The 21,031-nt window shown below is 41.0% G+C and overlaps 1 protein-coding gene across 1 annotated transcript in view; it reads right to left on the minus strand.

Annotated features, from left to right (window-relative positions):
- The window catches only part of CDH4 (cadherin 4), a 587,236-nt gene that overhangs the window by 104,536 nt on the left and 461,669 nt on the right, over positions 1–21,031 (minus strand). The window contains exon 7 of the mRNA XM_089513685.1: positions 8,357–8,494. Coding sequence (XP_089369811.1) covers positions 8,357–8,494 — 138 coding nt within the window. The remainder of the gene's footprint in view (positions 1–8,356; positions 8,495–21,031) is intronic.

Here is a 21,031-nt window from a genome sequence, read left to right on the forward strand (position 1 = left end):
ATTATGGAAAAGAGCAATGGGGAGAGTGCAAAGCTGTTCCCACCCTTCCAAAAACTTTCTGCTCAGCTCTCAGATTTAGAGAAATGGTTGAGTTGTCTTTTATTCCTGCTGGAGGGGAAGACTGACGTTTTCTGATCCGTTTAGCTGGATTCTAGGGATGGACGTCTTGGTGAACTTAATGCCTTCTGGGTCTGCACATGTGAGGACTTTCAGTGCTCAAGGGATGCTTGCATGCAGTGTCTCCTTCTAAAATGGCTAAACCACAAAGATGCTGTAATGGTTTGGACTATTCTCTAAGGAGCAAATGATACATTATAGAACAGCTAGGTGAAATCAAGCCTCAGGAATCCTACCTTTCCTACAAACCACCATCAAGAAAAGTGGGGAGGGGATATTTTGCAGCACAGAAGAGGTGGAGGTGGAAAGAGGGCTTAACCCTTCCACTACCAAACATCCCCTCACCCAGAATTTCTTCCATATGTTTTACCCTACAGGGTTCCAGACTGGTACAATAGTAGTAAAATATATATGGATCTAGAAAGCAGATGTATGTAGGATGGTAGTAGTGATAACAGCAGTTTGGAAAGCTTCAAAAGACACTTTACACCAGGGAAGGGTGAAGCATCTCCTTCCATCCTCCAGCTAAACCACAGCATTCTGGGGACAAGTAAACTGTCTATGTAAAATGTCTCACCACATTAAATTGAGAACTAGAAAATTCCCCCTAGCTAAGAGGTGCTGTTCTTTGTAAATTTCATCTTAAAAGGAAACCATGAGTAATTTTAGCAATTTTCTTCCAGCTATTAGAAGGTCTTATTTCATACCAGTGCTAGGAATTAAGTGCCCTCCTGATGTTGTTGGACTGCAATTCCCCAAAGTCCTAGCCAGCCCAGTCACTGGTGAGGAATGCAGGGAGTTGTAGTCCAACAAATAGTCAGCTACATTGTTCCCATCCCTGTCGGGGACAGCTTCAAGTGTTGGGAAATTTGACAAGAGTTGACTTTGTTATTTAATTTTGTAGATTCTTGGTAAAGTTTGCTTTTTGCTACAGACTTTTGCTGACAACAATACAATGAGGAGCAGTGATCTGAGTGCTGGTCAAAGGATCAGGGAGACCTTGTGGATTCCTTATGTGGGAATCCACCAGGTGACCTGGGCAAGTCACAGTCTTTCCGCCTATGAGGAAGACAGTAGCAAACCTTTGCTGAACAAATCTTGCCAAGAAACCCTATGAAAGAGTCATTCTGAGTCAGAGTCAGCATTCATGCACATAGCCACAAGAATAAAAATCAATTAGTTTAAAATGAATCAATTAAACTACTGGTTGGAATGAAGCCTTTTTACATTATATAAAAGAAACAGGGATTTTGGTAAAAACCTTTAGTACATTTCAGCATCCACTCACATAGTGCCGCTCTTCCTGCCACTCAGCTGTTTGTAGTTGTTTTAAACAGCATTTTAAAAATCATCTTTACTTAGAAAATAAGTATTTGCTCATGTTGGAGAGCTACAAATTTGAGTTTTAAAACTTTGGCCGCTAGGTGTCACCAGTTTTCACTCAATGGAAGGGGGAAAAGGCAGCTTCTTTCCCTCCAACCTACAGCTTTAAGGATTTTCCCTCCCCTAGAAATGGAATGTTGTGAGCCAAAAATGCTTGTGTAGTATGCAATTTACTGTCATAAAGGGAAATGCAAAGGGAAAACTGTAAGGCGAGACATATGCTGGCATCTTGTTAGTGACATGCATGCACCTTAAATGCAGCTTCCATGTGCCTCTTGGATGGGCACAGGGGGCTGTTCTCTTACCCTTATGTTCCATTTCATACCTCTCCCCCAGGCAGCTGCCAAGCCCTGGGAAAGGTTGCTGTGGCTTCTTACTGGGGGGAAGAAGAGGGAGGGAGATAGAATTAAGGCCATGAAGATATGGATGTACTAGTTATCCAAGATATTGTATTCCCCATCATCATGTATGGATGTGAGAACTGAGCCAAAAAAAAAAAAAAAAAAAAATCAAACAAATGGGTCCTAAAACAGATCAAGCCTGAAATTTCCCTGGAAGCCAAGGTGATGAAAGAGAGGCTGCTGTAGTTCAGTCACATAATGAGAAGGTGTGATAGTAGAAAAGACAATAACATTGGGCAAAGTGGAGGGTAGCAGAATGAGAGGAAGGCCACATAGTAGCTAGATGTACTCAGTCAAGGGGGCCATGATCCTGAGTCTGCTGGACCTGAGCAGAGCAGCTGAGGACAGGGAGGCTTGGAGCAGTCCCATTTGAGACAAACAGCAACAATGGTCATCCATGAATATACCCTCATTCCTGCCCTTACCAAAATGAGTCCAACTGATGCTTCATGATCTGAATTGGCTTCCCATCTCTCCCCTCCCTACTGATGAGCTGGGGTTTGACAACTGCTGGGGAGAGGGAAGAACAAAGATCAAACCCCAACATAGGATCTCCAATACTGTGTAATAACATAGTGGTCAGATCTGAGCTGATCATAAGTGCACATTGCCATTTGTAGAATCTCTAGTCGGTGGTTATAGAAGGAAAGCCTGCTCTGCAACTGTTAATGTGTAGCCAATCCATCTAATGAGATGGCCATCTCAGGCAGAGGAGTGACAAGTCTTGAAAGACCTGCACAGCTGTTCCCTGACCAACTTTAATCTCTCTTGCCTCATCTCACCTGTGCTCTTTGATCACCCTGTGCCCCTTCATTCTCTCCCTTACACCTTGTGTAACAATCCCAGGTTTCTTGTGCACAATTCCTTCCTTCCTTCTTTCCTTTCCCCCCTCTGCCTTGAACACATAATGCCATTCCCTGCTGATCCTCCAAAAAGCTTTCAATGCTTTAAAAAGCAGATAGGTAAGCTGGCCAACAGGGAGTGGTGATGCCCTTGCCATTGTTGTAAAGCAAGAACCAGGGGAAGACGGAGGCCAGTCCAGGTACTGGAGGGGGAAGCTGGTGGAACCCAGCAGTGGCAGGGAAAGAAGGCAATGTAGAATGGGAATGGCAGCAATAATGAGAAGGGTAACTACTCATCCTCTCTCCTCAGGTGTGCCTGGGCTGCTCTTCTGTACATTCATTCAATTCAGAATAATTTTTCACTCTTGGTGGAAATGTTTACTTGCACATTCCATTTGTGCGCTGCTTGTTCCAAGCTTTGTAGAATCCTCATTTTCAAAAGGTTTATACTTACTGAATATCTGCAGCTTCTGCAGATGCTTGTAAGGAGAAAAGATGGTAAGGTAAAAAAAAAATTAGGGGGTGGGGGAGTGGTCCAAAATAGTTGGGGTAGGTGGTGAACCAGAGACAACAAAATGGCCATCCCTTACAAAGCATCTAAGAAAAAACACTGTTGTATGATGCAATTTTGATAGGACTACAGGAAAGTCAGAACAGAACTGGAGAAACAGAGTGGTTCCAAATAGACAAAGGGGTCAGGCAAGGGGGTATCCTATCACCCCATTTGTTCAACTTATAAGCTGAAAATATGATAAGGAAAACAGAGTTAGAATTAGATGAAAGAGGAGTGAAGATAGAAGGAAGAAACATCAATAACCTAAAATATGCAGATGACACCATAATATTGGTGGAAAACAGCACAGACGTGGAACAGCTAATAAGAAAAATTAAAGAGGAAAGTGCAAGGACAGGGTTGATTCTGAACATAAAGAAAACAAAAATAATGACCACAGAAGAAACACAAAAATTCAGTCTAGATAATGAGGAAATTTAAATAGTTAAAGAATTCCTGTACCCAGGATCAAACATTGACTGGAATGGTAACTGGAGTCAAGAAATAAGACAACGACTAGGAATGGGAAGGGCATCTATGAAAGAACTAGAAAAGATCCTGAAGAGTAATGATGTACAACAGAGCACTAAAGTCAGAACCATTGAGGCCACTGTATTCCCCATTACCATATACGGATGTGAGAGCTGGACAATGAAGGAAGCAGAAAGAAAAAAAATCAACTCATTTGGGATGTCGTGCTGGAGAAGAATATTTAGGATACCATGGACAGCCAAGAAGACAAACAAATGGGTCCCGAACAGATCAGACCAGAGCTTTCATTAGAAGCCAAGATGATCAAGCTGAGGCTATCATACTTTGGTCATATAATGAGAAGGCATGGATCACTGGAGAAAACAGTAATGCTAGGAAAGCTAGAAGGTAGAAGGGGGGGGGGAGACTCAAGCAGAGGGGGTTGAGTTTGGGTTTACAAGACCTGAGCAGAGCATACTTGGAGATATCTCATCCACAGGGTCGCCATGAGCCAGACTTGACTTGAGGGCAGCTAACAATAACAACAAACAGGAAAGTAGTGGTGGAGGGGGTGTGCTTGTTCAACACATGATTTGAATAATGAGAAAATTATTTACTTAATATGCAAATGAGACTGCCCAGATTTGTGGGACTCAAATGTGACAATATTAATAAAGTATGAATAGAATACTCCCCAGTTATAGCTCTTAATCCACAAATTATCCATCCCACACATGGACACCCACCCCACCCCACCCCAATTTGACACAGGCTTCTATAAGTCACTTTCATACTACACAGTTATAGCAGGTTGATATTTGATTGCCGTGTCTGTATTCTGTACATCCTTGGTTGGTACACTGATGGCACACTAAAGTTCTCTTGCAGAGAATATTAAATATGTTACAAAACTAAAAATCCTGTGATTCCATAAGATGCAGCCATGGCAATTAAAGTGGAATGGAATGCTATAATTGTGTAGTGTGAGAGAGTCAGTCCTCCATATCCATAGATTCAAGCATCCATGGCTTGAAAAAAATATCCCCCCTCCAATTTCTCCCCAGAAACCAAGCCTTGATTTTGCTATTTTATATAAGGAACACCATTTTACTATGTCATTATATAAAATGGGGATTTGAGCATCCATGGATTTTAGCATCCTTGGGGGTCCTGGAACTAAACCCCAGCAGATATCAATTCAAGTGGGTCATCATATATTGACAGGCAACTTGAAGGTACACACACACACACACACACACACACACACACACACAGCTTCTTAAATAATTTGCTTCAGCTAAACTTTTATGGTTGCTTCATTAGCAAGTGACAGAAGGCACTGTTCTAACATTTGAGAGAGTTTAAACATCAGCAGGCCTTCCCAAAGAATTACCTTTGATCCAGTTTCTCACACTTTTTAGTGAAGGCATCCCCCTCTGCACTTTCAGATTTATTTGTTCTTTTTCCCCCAGTGATAAGCTATTTACAACTTTCACAAGAAAGTTTATGAGATAATGATAAGAAGATTCACTGCTTGGTGCATTTTTTCCCTTTGGTTTTCTTCTTAAATGATGGAGTAGCTTCTGCTTCATAAGCTATGGATGATGTGGGTGAACAAACTGAAGTTAAATCTAAATATGAAAAAGGTACTGTTGGTAAGGAAGTCTATCCATCCAGCCATAGGGTGTTTCTTCCATGTTGGTTACTGAATCCTCTGAATCATAGTCAAAAAAATTGGTAGCCTTTCCAATCATGGATGGGATTGCACTTTTGTAAGATGGTCAGTTTTGTAGCTTAGTAGTTCTCCTGAGCCTAGCCTTATCCATTTCATTCCTGGTACTATCAGACATGGCCATGGTACCATGCACATCTTGATAGGATTACTACAGCTTACTTTATGTAGGGCTTTCCCTGAAAACCCTTCCAATTAGTGAAGAATGCTTTTGCCAGAATTTTGACTGGGACAGAGGTCTGGGCCATAGGACCTGGAATACTATATCCAGTTCTGGGCACCACAGTTCAAGAAGGATGCAGACAAGCTGGAATATGTCCAGAGGAGGGTGACCAAAATGGGGAATGCCCCAATGAGGAGCAGTTTAGGGAACTGCAGATGCTTAGACTGGAAAAGACGTTAAGTGGTGACATGATAGCCTTGTTTAAATATTTGAAGGGATGCCATATTGAGAATGGAGCAACATTGTTATTTGCTACTCTAGAGAATAGGACACTGAGCAATGGAGAAAAGATTCCATCTAAATATTAGGTAAGAGCTGTTTTAAAATTATTTTTATTGATTTCAAAATTAAAATTAACATATAGATTACAAAATCATTAGACACATACAGCCAGCCTGTGCCATACGCGGGCTTCCCTTCAGCACACACTGAAGCCGCGGTACAATTTAATGAATGGCACATGTGCCCATGGTGCGTGCACTGCACCATGCCATTGTTTTCAATGGGGCACAGGCATACGTGTTTTTCTCCTTATGCGGGTCCGGAACAGATCCCCTGCATAAGGGAAGGGCAAACTGTAGTTAACTTACCAAAATATAAAAGGACTTTCCACCTTCAGAGAATTTGTTCTTACTACTATTTTTTGCTTTCATTTCTATATGGTAAGAGCTGTTTGGCAGTGGAACATGCTACCTCTGAGAGTGGTAGAGTCTTCTTCTTTAAAGATTTTGAAACAGAGACTGGATGGCCATCTGTCGGAAGTGCTTTGAATGCGTATCATTGCATGGCAAAATGGGGTTGGGCCTTGTGGTCTTTTCCACCTCTATGATTCTATTATTATATCAGCTACACTGGCTGCTGATTCTGAATTCAATTCAAGGTGGTGGCTATGAGCTTCTCAGATGTGCAGGACCACTGAGTATTACTTTCCAATGTGCCAGAGACTGCCACTAAATTTCTGTCCACTGGGTACAATTTTTCTTTTCATTTCTGGAAACCTGCCAGGGACCAGCACTAGTCTAGGGGCAACCACTTTGCATACTGTTTTAAAACACTAAACAGCTTTGACTAGGGTACTTTAGAGGACCACCTTCTCCCATCTGTACTTGTCCATCTGTTGCTGAGCCCTGCTTCTCTCTGTAATTGCCTTCAGGGTCAGGTCTGGTGTTCTTGGTTGCTGAAAACTCTCTGCCCCCAAAGGTTTGGTCATTATTATCTTAATTTGATTTACATCAGCAAATTAAGACACTTTCTGCTGATTCTGACCCTGCTGTTGCTTAAATTTATTTATTGGATGTTGTTTTTGTTTTATTGTGTTTTTGCTACTGCTTTTAGCCCATTTGTAGGGTTTGATGATTAGAGTTATTGCATATGCTGAAAGCAGCACCGGAAGAAACGGCGCCATGCACTGGAAGAAACAATGGCGTGTGTGCCCATGGTGGTGTGCGCCTCCGCCGCCCTGCACCACCGCGAGCACGGGCCACATTACTTGTAATGGGGCTTGAGCATACACATTATTTCTTTTACATGGGGGTGGGGGCTTCCAGAACAGATCCCCCACGTAAAAGAAGGGTGCACTGTATTTTATATTTGTAAGCTGTCTTGGGCAATGATTTTATCTCAGCCATGAGGCACATAACAACAACAGCAAGATCCAGACTTGGAAAAACTTCTCCCAAATCTGGTGGGTTTGTTTCTCTTATCCTTCATGACTCCCATCTTATCCACAATGACCAAAAATTGGACAAAAACTAAATCACAACTGATATAACTTATGGTTCTGGAAAAACATCTGTACTTATCCATTTAAAAAATCATTGCATTTTTCAGATGTTCTACATTCCAAACCCATTATGAAAATTGGGAAGAGTTCAAAAAACAACAGATACATTTCTGATCTGTCACATTATTTCCATGAACCAACTAGTCCTTTTCACTCCTTGTTTTCACACATGACACTACATCCTTTGGGTCACACAAATTACAACCTATGCTAGTTAATTTTGGGGGATCTTGAATTAACAAGATTCAGACAAGGTGAATGAGAGCCAGTGTGGTATAGTGGTTTGAGCACTGGAGTATGACTCTGGAGACCGGGGTTCAAATTCCTGCTCGGTCATGGAAACTCATTGGGTGACCTTGGACAAGTCAGGTACTCTCAGCCTCAGAGGAAGGCAAAAGCAAACCCACTCTGAACAAATCTTGCCAAGAAAATCCTATCATAGCTTTGCCTTAAGGTTGCTATAAATTGGAAATGACTTGAAGGCACACAACAGACAACATACACATGAACAATGCTTCCCACATCAAAACACAGAACTAAGACAGCGTCATGGGAAGGGAAAGCAGCTCTGTGAGATAGAGCTTCCCCATCCCTTTTTTTTTGCCACAATCATTTCATTTCCTCAGTACTCCAGAATAAACTGGTAGCCAGATAGCTGTGCTTCTTCATGAATCATTTCTCACAACCCCCACCGCACCATTTTTATTTGCTGAAAGTCTTTGTTACACAGTGATCTATCAAGTTCTTTCTATCTGCCAAACCAGCAAACAGAGACGAGCCATATCAAATGTCCATGAATTACAAACACATTGTGTGTCCATACATCATTGCGCTGATGTATTGATACTTACGGTGCTGGCGGTGAATTCGGGTGGGTTGTCATTCACATCTGTCACCATAATGATCGCTGTCGCTGTGTTTGAGAGACCGTAGTTAAGATTTCCTTCCATATCTGTGGCCTGAACGATGACTGTATATTGCTGAACTTTCTGGAGAGGAAAAAAAAAGAAACAGGACAAGAAAGACATGAAATGTTGTGTATTCTTTTCATACCTGCAACTTTAATAATACCTCATTGAGCTATATCCCCATTTTAAATGTTTTCCTAGGATAAACCTTTTTTTTTCATTGTCAACACTCTTCAGAGTGAAGAAAACAACAACAACATAATGGCTGGAATCCTGCTGTGCAGGAATTAGAATTGGACAGTTCTGTAACGTCTGCATCCAGTAAAGGGCTGCAGTTATGTTACTCCATAGGGGAGCAAGTAAAATGACTAATACATATTCTTAGCAATGCACAATGGTACTAATACACAATGGGACTAATGTGCACCAGAGCCTATGTGCATTGATCCCATTGTGCATTGAGTCACTGACTAGGGAGAGCTGATGCACATCAGTAGAGCCCATTATGAATCAGGACTCTCTTACTAGTTTCCTGTTGTGTATCTTCACAATTCACCAATAGAATTTCTTAGTGCCCTGGTTACATAGCTAGGTAGATGTAAAGTTATGTAATGTATACAGTACTGTGATATAGGAATCCAGCCATTATTATGGTTTCATTTCAGCTAACAGCCAATGATAAAGTGGGGATTATAGCCAGTTGGCTTGGTGGGTTATAGGCCATCAGTGTCTCACTAATGCCTTCCATATATTGCTTTGAGGATAATAACTAAGTACCATTGATTGCCGCTATTATTTATTAAAGTTTTGTGTAATCTACCTGTATATCAGAGGGAACATCTGGCCTGCAGTGTGTTTAGTTATCATGAGTGGAGAGTCATGATGTCCCTCACCCAGTGCATTTTTAAATTAATGTTTATTATCTAAATTCACATTTCAAAATGGATTGTTGTTTAATACTGTTTTAATTTTTATATTACAGACTGTTTTAGTTTGTTATCTTAATGTTTTAAAGTCTAAGTCTCTTTGGATCCCATATGAAAGAAAACTAAGACATACATGCAAACATATATACATACATTTTGAAAGAAATTGTTATGAGGGGATCCATTCTCCCATTCAAAAGGTTTCTGCGTGGAAGCTTGTCTACTACATACAATCCTGACAGACTGTATTGAAAGTATTTCTTTTAAAAAAATGAGGAAGTCAATCAAGTCAATATCCCAGCAATTTTTTTATTATTCTGCTCATCACCAGAAGAAAGCTGAATTAAAAAGAGAACAAAACCCTAAAATACTTACCAACATTTTGAAAAATCAGTTTAAAAAGAACACGCACAACTGGGATTATTTGTATTTTTGGTTTTCAGTAATTTAAAGAAGGCATGAAAATAGGGGTAGGAATAATTCGGTTCACTAATTAAATTCTATGTAGCCTATTGTCTCCACTAGGTGTCCAAAAGTCAGGAGTTGGCATTCCTTTGGCTATACAACTATTACATGAAAATTCCTTGCCCTCCACTTCTCAATTGCACACACCAGCAGAGATGAAGAAGGGAAAGAAGAATGAAGTCTCATTCTCAGTTGAAGTATTGGGTGGAGAGATTCGGGACCTGAGGACATCAGGGATGTGGTCATGGCTCTAATGTCACCCAGCCTGTAAAGGCTGCAGGGGGTCGGGATCTGGCCTTCTCTATCCTGACTCTATTTCCCAACCTGATATATAGTGACAATGTACATCTGAACTACAAGAACAACCAGAGGGAAATGCACCACAGGGACAACAAAAGGGAGATCTTTTCCATGTTTGAATCCATTAAGGCAGATGTGGGAATCTTTGGTTCATCTAGGCATCACTTACAGGCCTGCCCCCCATCCCAATGCTCATCACAGCCTGCACTCTATTGCACAGCTCACAAACTTAGTGACATGGTGGTAACTGAACATGAGTCATAAAACACCCCTTCTTTCTTGAGGTGGCCTTTCTGTTCCAAATAGGTGCATAGTAGACACAAACATTGTTTCTTCTCCCGTACTGCTGTTTTAGTTCAGAAATAAAATATAATTTTGAAATTGATTGGCATACCATCAAATGCAGTAGGGATAGGGCCCTAGGGGCCACAAAAATGGGTTGGGATATTGTGTCATTCCCTCATACTAAGACAATGCCTAAGTGTTTCCAATCATTATTGTGATTTTAGTGTGAGTTGAGCAATGCCAGGTTTTGTGCATTCAGTGGCAGAACCATTTCAATTTGTTAGAACTATTTCTGGGGCTCAGTGTCTTTAATAAAAGGAAGGGAGGGAAATATACCTTCCTTCTTTTATATCAAAGAACTGAAGCACCAAGCAGTCTTCCTGTGCAGCTCCTTTCTTCCATTTCAACTTTGCAAGTTTTCTGTTCTATGTTGTTTGCTGCATGACCCCTACAAAGCAGTCAGTAGGCTCAGAGGTCATCACTTACAGATTTATCAGTTAGAACAACCTGGGACTGTCAGAGCCGTTCTCTGCTCATGTCTCGTTGTCTTGCCTCTAGCTAGCACACTGCAAAGGCAATGTGGTTTCTGTGTCAAAAGTAATTCAGAAACTCGTGATGCCGTTATGCAAACTTTTATCTGAACCTGGAAGTTGAACTGCATGAGAAGGTCATGCTAGGGCATGAAAATCTTTCTGATGCAAAGACTGAACTCTCTAAACATATACTTTGGTGAAGATGTGTAACATTCTAGAATTCCTTGCTAGGGCAGGCTGTTTGAGGACTGCTGTTACAGGCTACAATCCTCTACCCAATTACCTGCGATTAAGCCCCATGGAATTAAATGGGAATTACCTCTGCAATCTGCATAAATTGTGCAGATTACCACTTTATGTTCCATTCTGCAACCTAACCATCTCTAAATTTTTACTGTTTTTAAAGAACTTTTCAAGAGCAAAAAACTACTTGCAGTAGAACAAGGAAAATATAGTAATAATCAAAGTCTCATTGTAAAGGCTTCAACAACAACAACAACCCTTCAGTGTCTTGCCATTTTTCATCTTATCTTGCAACTTTAATAAATCACATTATTCATGAAATATTATTTTATGAACTTTACCATTTAGGTACTTGTGTAGCATTAAAAAGATTGAGATTCTGTATGCTCTGGCCAGGAGCAGACTGGAGTATCCTGGCCCTGGAGCTGCCCCAACCTCCGGTCCGACGCTGCCTGGTGCATCTATTGTCAATGTTAGTCACTTCATTCTGAGGTCATAATGTATATATATAATCTTTATTTCAGCCAACAGGCCATTAGACAACAAAGTGTGGTCATCCAACCTCAATCACATAGCTGGGCACATCGTTCTGACCTCAGAGCAAGTCACTGGTGGCAGTGGTGGATGCACTCAGTGGCTCAGTGGAATGCATTTCAAACAGCTCCCCCACTGGATTGGAAGGCTTTGGATCTTCTGAGATCCAGAGCAATCAGGGAGATATTTAAATATATATTAAGGGGAGTATACCCCAATTCTGGTGCTGAATGGGATGGATTTGCACAAGAACTGGAGTTTGGGCCATGCATAATCTGGTCACCCTGTTGAGAGGATGGGGGAAAGCTGGTTTATTTGGCCTGTGCAGACAGGGCCTCTGACACCTGTGTATCCCAACAAAACCAAGCATCAACACACCCAAAAGAAGGAGAGAGAGAGAGAGAGAGAGAGAGAGAGAGAGAGAGAGAGAGAGAGAGAGAGAGAAGAGATTAATATAGACAGTAAAGGAAAGTTTCCCTTGCAGTCATTTGCTCTTCAATCCATGGTAGACCAGTGATGCTGGCAGACCTTGGAAACATTACTTTTTTTTGGATTCTAGCCTCTGGACTCTCCTGGACAGCATGGCTGCTGGCTATGTTGCCTGCCAGATTCTGGAAAGAGTAGTTCGAAAAGGAGAACTGTAGCCACTATTTTGTTGTAATTCTAACTGCATTCCTCTGAAGATTGTGACCAGAATCCTTCTGGTGTCATATAAATGTGTAACTTCCTCCCTGGAAACAACTGCACAATTTTTGTCCAATGACAAATGTCTGCATCAGTTTGCAGGTTCAAGCTTGCAGAAGCAGAGTTGCATATGCAGGGCCATTGTGCATGCAGAGCTGCATATGCATTCAGTTGTGCGTTTGTTGTACATTCAGGTGTAGATTCAGTTGGGCAAGTTGGCCATTCAGCACAAGGGTTGCATAATGCAATCCATGTGTAACTCCATGTGCGGATATTTGCACTATGCAACTCTGATATGAGATGCTAGCCAATATGTAGATTTATTGCTCCTTCCTTTGAAGAGCCAACAGGCACCATCCAGGAGCTAGTATCGGCCCAATGGCTGTCTGTTACTGACTCTTAGTTTAGGAGGACTCATCCATTTTAATACTGAGCTTTCTGGCTGATGAAGTTGAACCATTGGTCAGTGATCAAATTCCACTAAAGCTGATAGTTTAGGGACATTTTAGACCAAAGAGTAAGTAAGAATAACTTCCCCCCATATGAGACCAAAGGCATGAGAAACAAAAACACCTTTGAGACTTTTGACATAGCTGTGAAAAGTAGAGAAGTCTCCAATATTTTGGAAAGTGATAAAAATAAATAAAAGAGGACCTGTAATATATTAGTCATCAAATGTTATTTTATTTTGAGTGTCTAGAGCCTGGATTCATAAGGGATAGCAATTTTAGATAAGCCCTTCCAGTTATCTCTAATTAAATCACCACTGAGGCATGTCCCAATATGTGAGAAATATGGGCTAAAACCCCCTCCCAATACTAACTTGGTCATGCTTGTGTATTAAGCTTAGTTTATTGAGCTATTCAGGAAATTAGCATTTCAATGTGTCTTTACAATTTGTCATACTATTTCTCTGGGAAACAGCCCCCCCCCCCCCAGCATATTGTTTTTAAAGCTGCATGCAACTGAGACCAAAACATGAGACCCATATTTTGAAAACACTCAAGTACAACTCACTTTCATAGGTCAAGGGTATTATAGGCAACATGTTTTGAACATATTTCACACAACACATGATAGCACATAGTTTAGTAAGCTCAGTCCAAACCTGGACTAGTATTCTGTTAGTAACGTATACAGGAGTAACTGAAAGAGTTTAACTTTTGGGTTGTTATGATTGGAGGTGTTCATCACCACCATCTTCTATAAGACTGGCCACACTGCAGAAATAAAGCAGTTTGACCCCACTTTAACTATAATGGCTCCAAATCCTGGGGTTTGTATTTTAGTGAGGTATTCAACCTGGTCTGTTAGAGAGGTCTGGTGTCTCACCAAATGACAAATCTCATGATTCTGTAAGGTAGTATCATGCCAGTCAGTGGTGTCAAACTGCTTTATTTCTGCAATCTGGATATACCCCCAGACTCCCTTCCTGAGCCACTTTCCTGTTTCTGGCTGGGTGTCTCTCCCACTGCCTTTCAGTGCTCAGGTGGTGTAGTGTATGGGTAAGAGGCAGCCATTAACATCCATTTCTGTTGGCCACCTGCCACTTACCAGGATTTTCAGATCTGCAACTAGAATTCTGACAAATATGAGTGAGGGTACCTGCTCTGTATAAAACCCATAGGAAGATAGGCCAATGTGTCAGAAAGAAATATACAAAGATAATAACCCTTCCAAGAAGAATCATTGTCTCTGTGTCCTATCCCACAAAGATGTTTCAAAAGATGCTATGCTTAATGGCATCAAAAGTTGCAGCAAACCTCTCCATAACCATGAGGTTCTATTGCTTCTGCTGCCCACTTCTCCTCTGCCCATATCAGGGGACACATCATTCTCCAAGGCAACTGGCACAGTCTGTACCTCATACTCAGGTCTTAAATCAGATTTGAAATGGATCTTCTCCCAGGAACACTTGGAACAAAGAATCTACCACAGACCCAAGCACTTTTTCCATCAATGGAATACTGGAAACTAGCCTGCAGTTATCTGATATTGTAGGATTCAGGAAAATTTTTCTTTAGAAATTGGTCTTCCCACTGCTCCTTTGAGAAACACGCTCATAGAAAAATGGTCATTATTGCCATTCCTCATTCAACCAGTCCCCCTCCTGGCAGCTTTTACAAGGCAGGGAGGGATCGGGTTGAGGAAACATAAGGTAATTCCCATTGTTCCAAAGATCCTGCCCACATCCTTAGGCCATACAAATAGGAAAGTACAGTCTGTAACTGGAGCAAGGTTACATCAGGTAGACCTTTTCTAACCCCAACATCTAAGTTGCAGTCAATATGACAATAGCTCAGCAGCAATTTTATCTGCAAAGTGTCTTCCAAATTGGTCACAATCGGCTTGTGATTAGTCTTCATTATCATTTCATGGACCATGACATAACAGGCTCTCCACCACCTAATACTGGATAACTCTATACACATGCAGCAATGTTTGGAAAGTGTAAGTTTTTTTCAGTGCCCTGGAGTAGACATTCAAAAAGGTTTCAAAATATTAAAGTCATCTAAATCTTGTGCCACTGTTACTCTAGTGACCTCATCTCTCATTTTATCTTCCCCAGCTTACCTAGAAACCAAGAGGTCATTGGGCTCGACTAAAATGGAGAGTGAGAGTGGGAGTGATTGTGTTAATTGCCTGAACCATTTTCCCATTCTTGAGGCCGTACAGAGTTTCAGTAGAATAACCTGGTGAAAAACTCAGTGCTAGGAATCCAAATGCTAGGAGACCATTTAGATCTGCCAAGCTCTTGGGACAAGCCATTTTAATTGAACTTCACCCCCACAGAGCTAGAAAATCATAGGAAGCCTATATCCTACCAGATAATGATCTGTTCATGATATTGAAATTATAGAAATTTATCTCCCACCCAGGTCAGTATCATCCTATCCAGCTGAAGGGTGTGTCCTGCTGCATAGAAAAACACTGGCATACATCTACAGTTTCTACCATGTCATGGTAGCTTCCTTGACACAGCATGGCAATAAGTGCATTTCAGCTGTAATCTGATTTTTACAATTGCAATAGAAGGTGCTGAATTTATTTTTTGAGGGGAAGCATTTGAAGTACATGGAAGCCATGACACCTTGAGGCACTCCTCATAGACTAGCCTCACTACAGAGTACATGTAGAAGGCCCTTTGTATGATAATTTAGGGGCACTACAGTACCATTTCTTGAGATTACTGCAGCTAGTTTAGAAGAGAAACTGTTGGAGAGCAGGATGAATAGAACATCAATAAAAACCCTATGCTGCCCCAAGCACCTGTCATTGCATATAGAATGCATATACTCCAGACAAGAAGGCTAATAGCCAGGAGGACAGAATTGCAATAGAGAAACATGACTCTGTTACAAGTTATGCTCAATAAATATGAATTGTTAGACTTAGATTCATAAGGCAGGGAGCTGTCTCCTCCCAAAGTCTGCATGCATTATAAGAAGGCATGCTGAAAGGGTAGGGCAGGAGAGCCTGGATCCCTGTCCAAATCAAGCTGCAATTCAAATTACAAACTAGAATTTCCCTCCAACTCCACTCCACTCCTGTTGACAAAGAATTAATTTCATTGATGTGTTCAGAAGAGCAATCTATGCTTAATTGTCTTGTTTAGCGCCACTGAATAGAGACCCTGCCAAACTGGCTCAAATTGGTACAACAACCCCACCCCCCACCTCATTGTAAGGTATTTTGTCATTTCTAGAGATGTTGAGCAGTCCTTTATGGATTTGAATGAGTAATTTTCAATACTTAATTGGCTTTGTCCAATGTATGCAACTCCACCGTTCTCAACTTCCCATCTAAGAGTCATTATCAGTGCCCAAAGAGCACATTTATATCTACCCTTTTACACATGGGGAACAAGCTTTGCACTTATCACTTTAAGTGCATGATTTTGTTTTTGAATGCTCTATAGAACAACACTGAAGTCATGTTTTACCCTACTGAGAGGCATCCCCTTCACTCCAGGTGACAGCCTCCAAGTTAAGAAAAGGTTAAATATAAGCAAAGGGGCAAAGCGACACAGAGAGACACAGAGATAGAGATGGACACACACACACACACACACACACACACACACACACACACAGAAACACAGACAAAGGGAGAGAGAATCTCCAGTGGGTCTCCTTCTTTTTGAACCCTCCACATGGCTACCTTTATCATTCTGCTGCTGCAGATCTGCAGCCATTCAGCTTACGTAGATTCTTCTTCACATTGGAAGGTTTCAACAAAAACCTTCTCTGTTTTACTCTGTATTCTCTTGTTTAGCTACAGCACTGGAGCCCCCATAGATTGTCTAGGAATAGGGTTTTAGCATCTGTTTCATTTCCCCCTTAACTTTGAGCAACAGCTTTCACTGAATGTAGAATGTTCTGTCAGTTTCTAGTGCTATCTTTTTAAAGAAGAAATAATTGTTGTGCTTGTCCTCAGCCTGATTTTCTTTTCTTTTTGGGAGGGTGGGGGAGCTATTCTAGTTAACTGTCTGTTTTTAAAACATTAGCCTGCAGAGAGTTTAGTGCCTGGAGGAGCTTCCCCCCATACCAGTAAACCCAGTAAGAGCACTGCTGTTAACAACTCTTACCCCTCTGCCACCAGGGACCTTTTCACATGCACTTTTGCCCCCAATCTGGGCATGGGCAGGGGACATGTGTGGTCGAGTGAAAATGCATTTTATTGCATGCCATACTGTCCTCAAGGCGGTCCCATATCATTGCTCAGTGCTAAACAGTCCTCAATCAGGACTCAGGAGAGTGAATTTTGAAAGGCGGAAGCTTTCTGGCGGAGCAAAATCATGTGGCTGAGGCCTGATCGGGGACAGTTTAAGGCTGGGCAATGGCATGGGGCCACCTTGAGGACAGTATGACATGCAACAACATGTGTTTTTACTCAGCCATGCACGTCCCCTGCCCGTGCCCAGATCAGGGGTAAAAGTGTGTGTGTTAAGGTCCCAGGTCTCACTAGGTGCTCTTAAGAGGACAAAACTGCTCTTAGGAGGACAAAACCCTACTAGATGTCCATTATATAAACCAGATTGTTATGCTAATCCAGGATTAGGCCTTATTCTCAAGAAGTGTTTTGTTTTAAATTTCATTGTTATCTGTTGTCTTTTTAATGACTGATTGCCTTTGTCATCTTGTTAAGGTGGAAGGGAGAAACATGATTTTTATATTTTTATTTTTCAGGACATAACAACACTTGATTTTCTTTGCAAATCAATGGGGAGTGAAGGGAGAAGTCCCCTCCCCAATTCCTGGCTTCCAAGTCAGGTTTCTTCAGCCTTCTGTATGAGAGAAATCGCTCTCCACCTGCACATATGAAAAGTCAATTCTGTGGACAACCTGCTGTGTTTTACAACAGCTTTTACATTTTTGAAAGCCATCTGTTTCCCATTCAGTGTGGAATTTTACATATATTCATTGCAAAATTTGAAGGATTGAACACTGATATTTTATCACCTTGCTTTAGAGCAATTAATACATTTTGTACATACCTTCCACACATTCCATTTCTGAAACGTAACATCAATTTTCTATCTCACTATTTATTTTAGGTAAATATGCCTAGGTGTTGGATTGTACCTATCTTTTTTAATTGGTGTGACTGCAGTTGACTCAAAAGGGAGAAAATGAACAAATAATATAACACATTTATATATTTTCAAAGATTATCCCTTTTCCTCCCTCTGCATGAGCTATGCCAGGGATTGGCATCAAAACATCAGGGTGAATGTGAATTCAACATAAAATAAGCCACCTGATTTACGATTTATGGCTTCTTGTGCTGTGATTACAAAAGGATAGCTGTTGAATATATGACATTTCGATCTATCTTAGGTACTTATCTTGCCCAGGATGCCGTAAAGTCTAACTCCCGAATAATCTTTTAACACAATTCTGTGGTCGTTTAAAAGATAGATTTAAGCTTTGTTTGCAATGTGTTGAATTTCTTTCTGTAGTCAAGGATTTAGCTCTTAAATTGAGGGCTGATGAACAGTGATGTGTAAATATCCATTTGAGTTCACAAGGAAGCAATTCATATATCTTCCCTTCAGTATATGTGCATTTTCAAACCTTGCCTGTGGAAGTCCCAGGTGATAATTCATAGTCATTATAGTTAAACTCTAGAGAACTTGTAGCAATAAAGCAAGTTTTCCTGCCATTTCAAAACACTCTGTATAGAAGAGGGGGGAACATGTTTGGTCCTCAAGATATTTTGTACTTCAACTTCCAGAAGACTCAGATGATATGACCAATGTTAAAATATTATGATAGCAGCAGTTCAGAACATCTGGAGGGCTAATTTTAACCCCTTCAGCTGTAAGCATGAAGATTTAGAGCAACTCAGAGCAATCAGCTTTTACAAGTGTCCCAAACATTTTGGCAGAAGTTGTACTGTTATAGGAGCTGCTGTCCAAAACATCTACAATCCCTCAGTCTGGTGCAGGAAACTAACACACATGCTTTCAAGGCAGGTCTCATCTGTGAGTGTTGTACCCAAATCTGTGTCTAGAGGAGGGGTAAGAAAAATGCAGTCTGTGGATCATAGATGGTTCCAATTCTATTTTTGTGGTCTCCAAGCCTCCCTAAAGACATAGTCAAAATCTCCAGACCTCTCAATTTTTTATCCCTGCTCAATTGATTGTTAACTAAAACTATAGAAAACTACCAATAAGTCAAGTTTGACTTATGGCAAGTGAGAGACCTCCAAGTCTTGCAGACTCAGGGCCATGGATTCCTTAATTGAATCCATCTGTCTATAATTCTGTCTTCTCTTTTACTACTACCTTCTATCTTACCAAGCAATATTATCTTTTCTAATGAGCTATATTTTCTCATAGTATGTGCAAAGTACTACAGCCTCAGTTTGGGCATTTGGGCTTCTAGAGAGAGTTCAGACTTGATTTCCTCTAGGAGCAATTTATTTGTGTGGGTTTTTTTTTTGGGGGGGGGCGGTTGTGTGGAAAACTACCCTAAGACATATTCAGAGACACAGATGTGTTAGTCTGTATCAGTACACAAAAGGATCTTGTAGCACTTTTGAAACTGGCTAGAGCCAGCGTGGTATAATAGTTTGAGTGAAGCACTATAATTTTGTAGATTTTGTTCAAAATCCAGCTTGGCCATGAAATCCACTGGGTGACTCTGAGTAAGTCACACTCTCTCAGCCTCACAGGATGGCAATGGCAAACCCACTCTGAAGAAACCTGCCAAGAAAACCCCATGCTAGGTTCACCTTAGGCTTGCCATGAGTTGGAAATGGCTTTAAGGCACACAACAACCAAGTAGACAGAATCAGTAAAAACTTATGTTACAAACTTGTTCTCAGTTCATCTCAAAAGCGCTATAGGATCCCTTTGTATATCCTAAAGCATATTGGGTTTGCTTCCTACAATACTAACCCTCCAAAAACAGTGAGATAAAAGTGAAACCACAACTGACATCACATCTGAAATATATGTAGCACTATAGCCCACCAAAGTCTCCTGAAGGCAACACTTGGCCCTCACCCCTGATGTAGAGCAAAGAATTTCAAAAGCTGTAGAGTAACAACATATGGATGGCTACATAATTCCCACCTTGATGTAGTTGAATGCCAGCCCCATAATGACCTGCTACATTTCCTACTCATTCATACCATCAGTTCTATTTTCACCAATGAAATGTTGAAGGATCTAATTTTTCTCTTTGCTGCATTTGTAAAAATAGCATGTTATATCTTGTCCCTTTTGATAATACTTTATCCCATAGCACCAAACAGAACTGCACATGGGAAGGGGGTGGTTGTACCCCATATCAGAAAATGGTGTTGAGAAAAGATGGTCAGTAGGTATGAGAAGATGAATTTCTAAACTGTTCACCAGATATCCTCATGCATTTAAGGAAATCCAGAAAGAGTGACTTTCTTATGATATAGCTTCTGTTAAAAAGCTGCACAAGGTAACCAATTGGACAGTAACTTTGCCAGACACTGGATTATTTTGTTAGCTGCCATATATACCCGACTATAAGTTGACTTCATGTGTAAATCAAGGGCAGGTTTTGGGGCTCAAATTATAGATTCTTCCATGACCCGTAGATAAGTCGAGAGTAAAACATGGAAGCTCCTTCAGTGTATGTATGTATGCATGCAGCAAATGAGACTCTAGTTGAGGCTTTTTGCTTCAGTGTTTGTTTCAACTTTGGCTTCAACCTTAACGCAGACAGCAATGGCCACTGCATGGGGAAATCTGAAAGAACTGCTATCACATTACCATACTGACCACAGATAAGTCAACCTGGGATTTGGGGGTCAATTTTTGGGCATAAGTTTTTAGATTTATAGATTAGTACATTTGACTCCTACCTTTCCACCAATGAGCCCAAGGGGATGTACTGGGCTTTCCTGCTCTCCACTTTTATCTGCATAATAATTCCACGTGAGAGATGGGGCTTACAGAGAGAATGATTGGTGCAAGGTAATCCAGTGAATTTCATTGCTCAGTGGGAAACTAGAATCCTCCAAATTTCAGCCTACCACTATCTGTTCAACTGTTTTGTTATTCATGCAGTGTAGATTTTTTTCCTCTGACAAGGAGCAAGAATGATAACAAATCATCTTCAGTATTTAGAACTTACTATCAACCTTTTGGTTTAGGTCCAGGC

The sequence above is a fragment of the Sceloporus occidentalis genome, unplaced genomic scaffold (assembly GCF_023333645.1).
Source record: "Sceloporus occidentalis isolate IW3139 unplaced genomic scaffold, rSceOcc1.0.p SCAF_3, whole genome shotgun sequence".
Classification (NCBI taxonomy): Eukaryota; Metazoa; Chordata; class Lepidosauria; order Squamata; family Phrynosomatidae; genus Sceloporus; species Sceloporus occidentalis.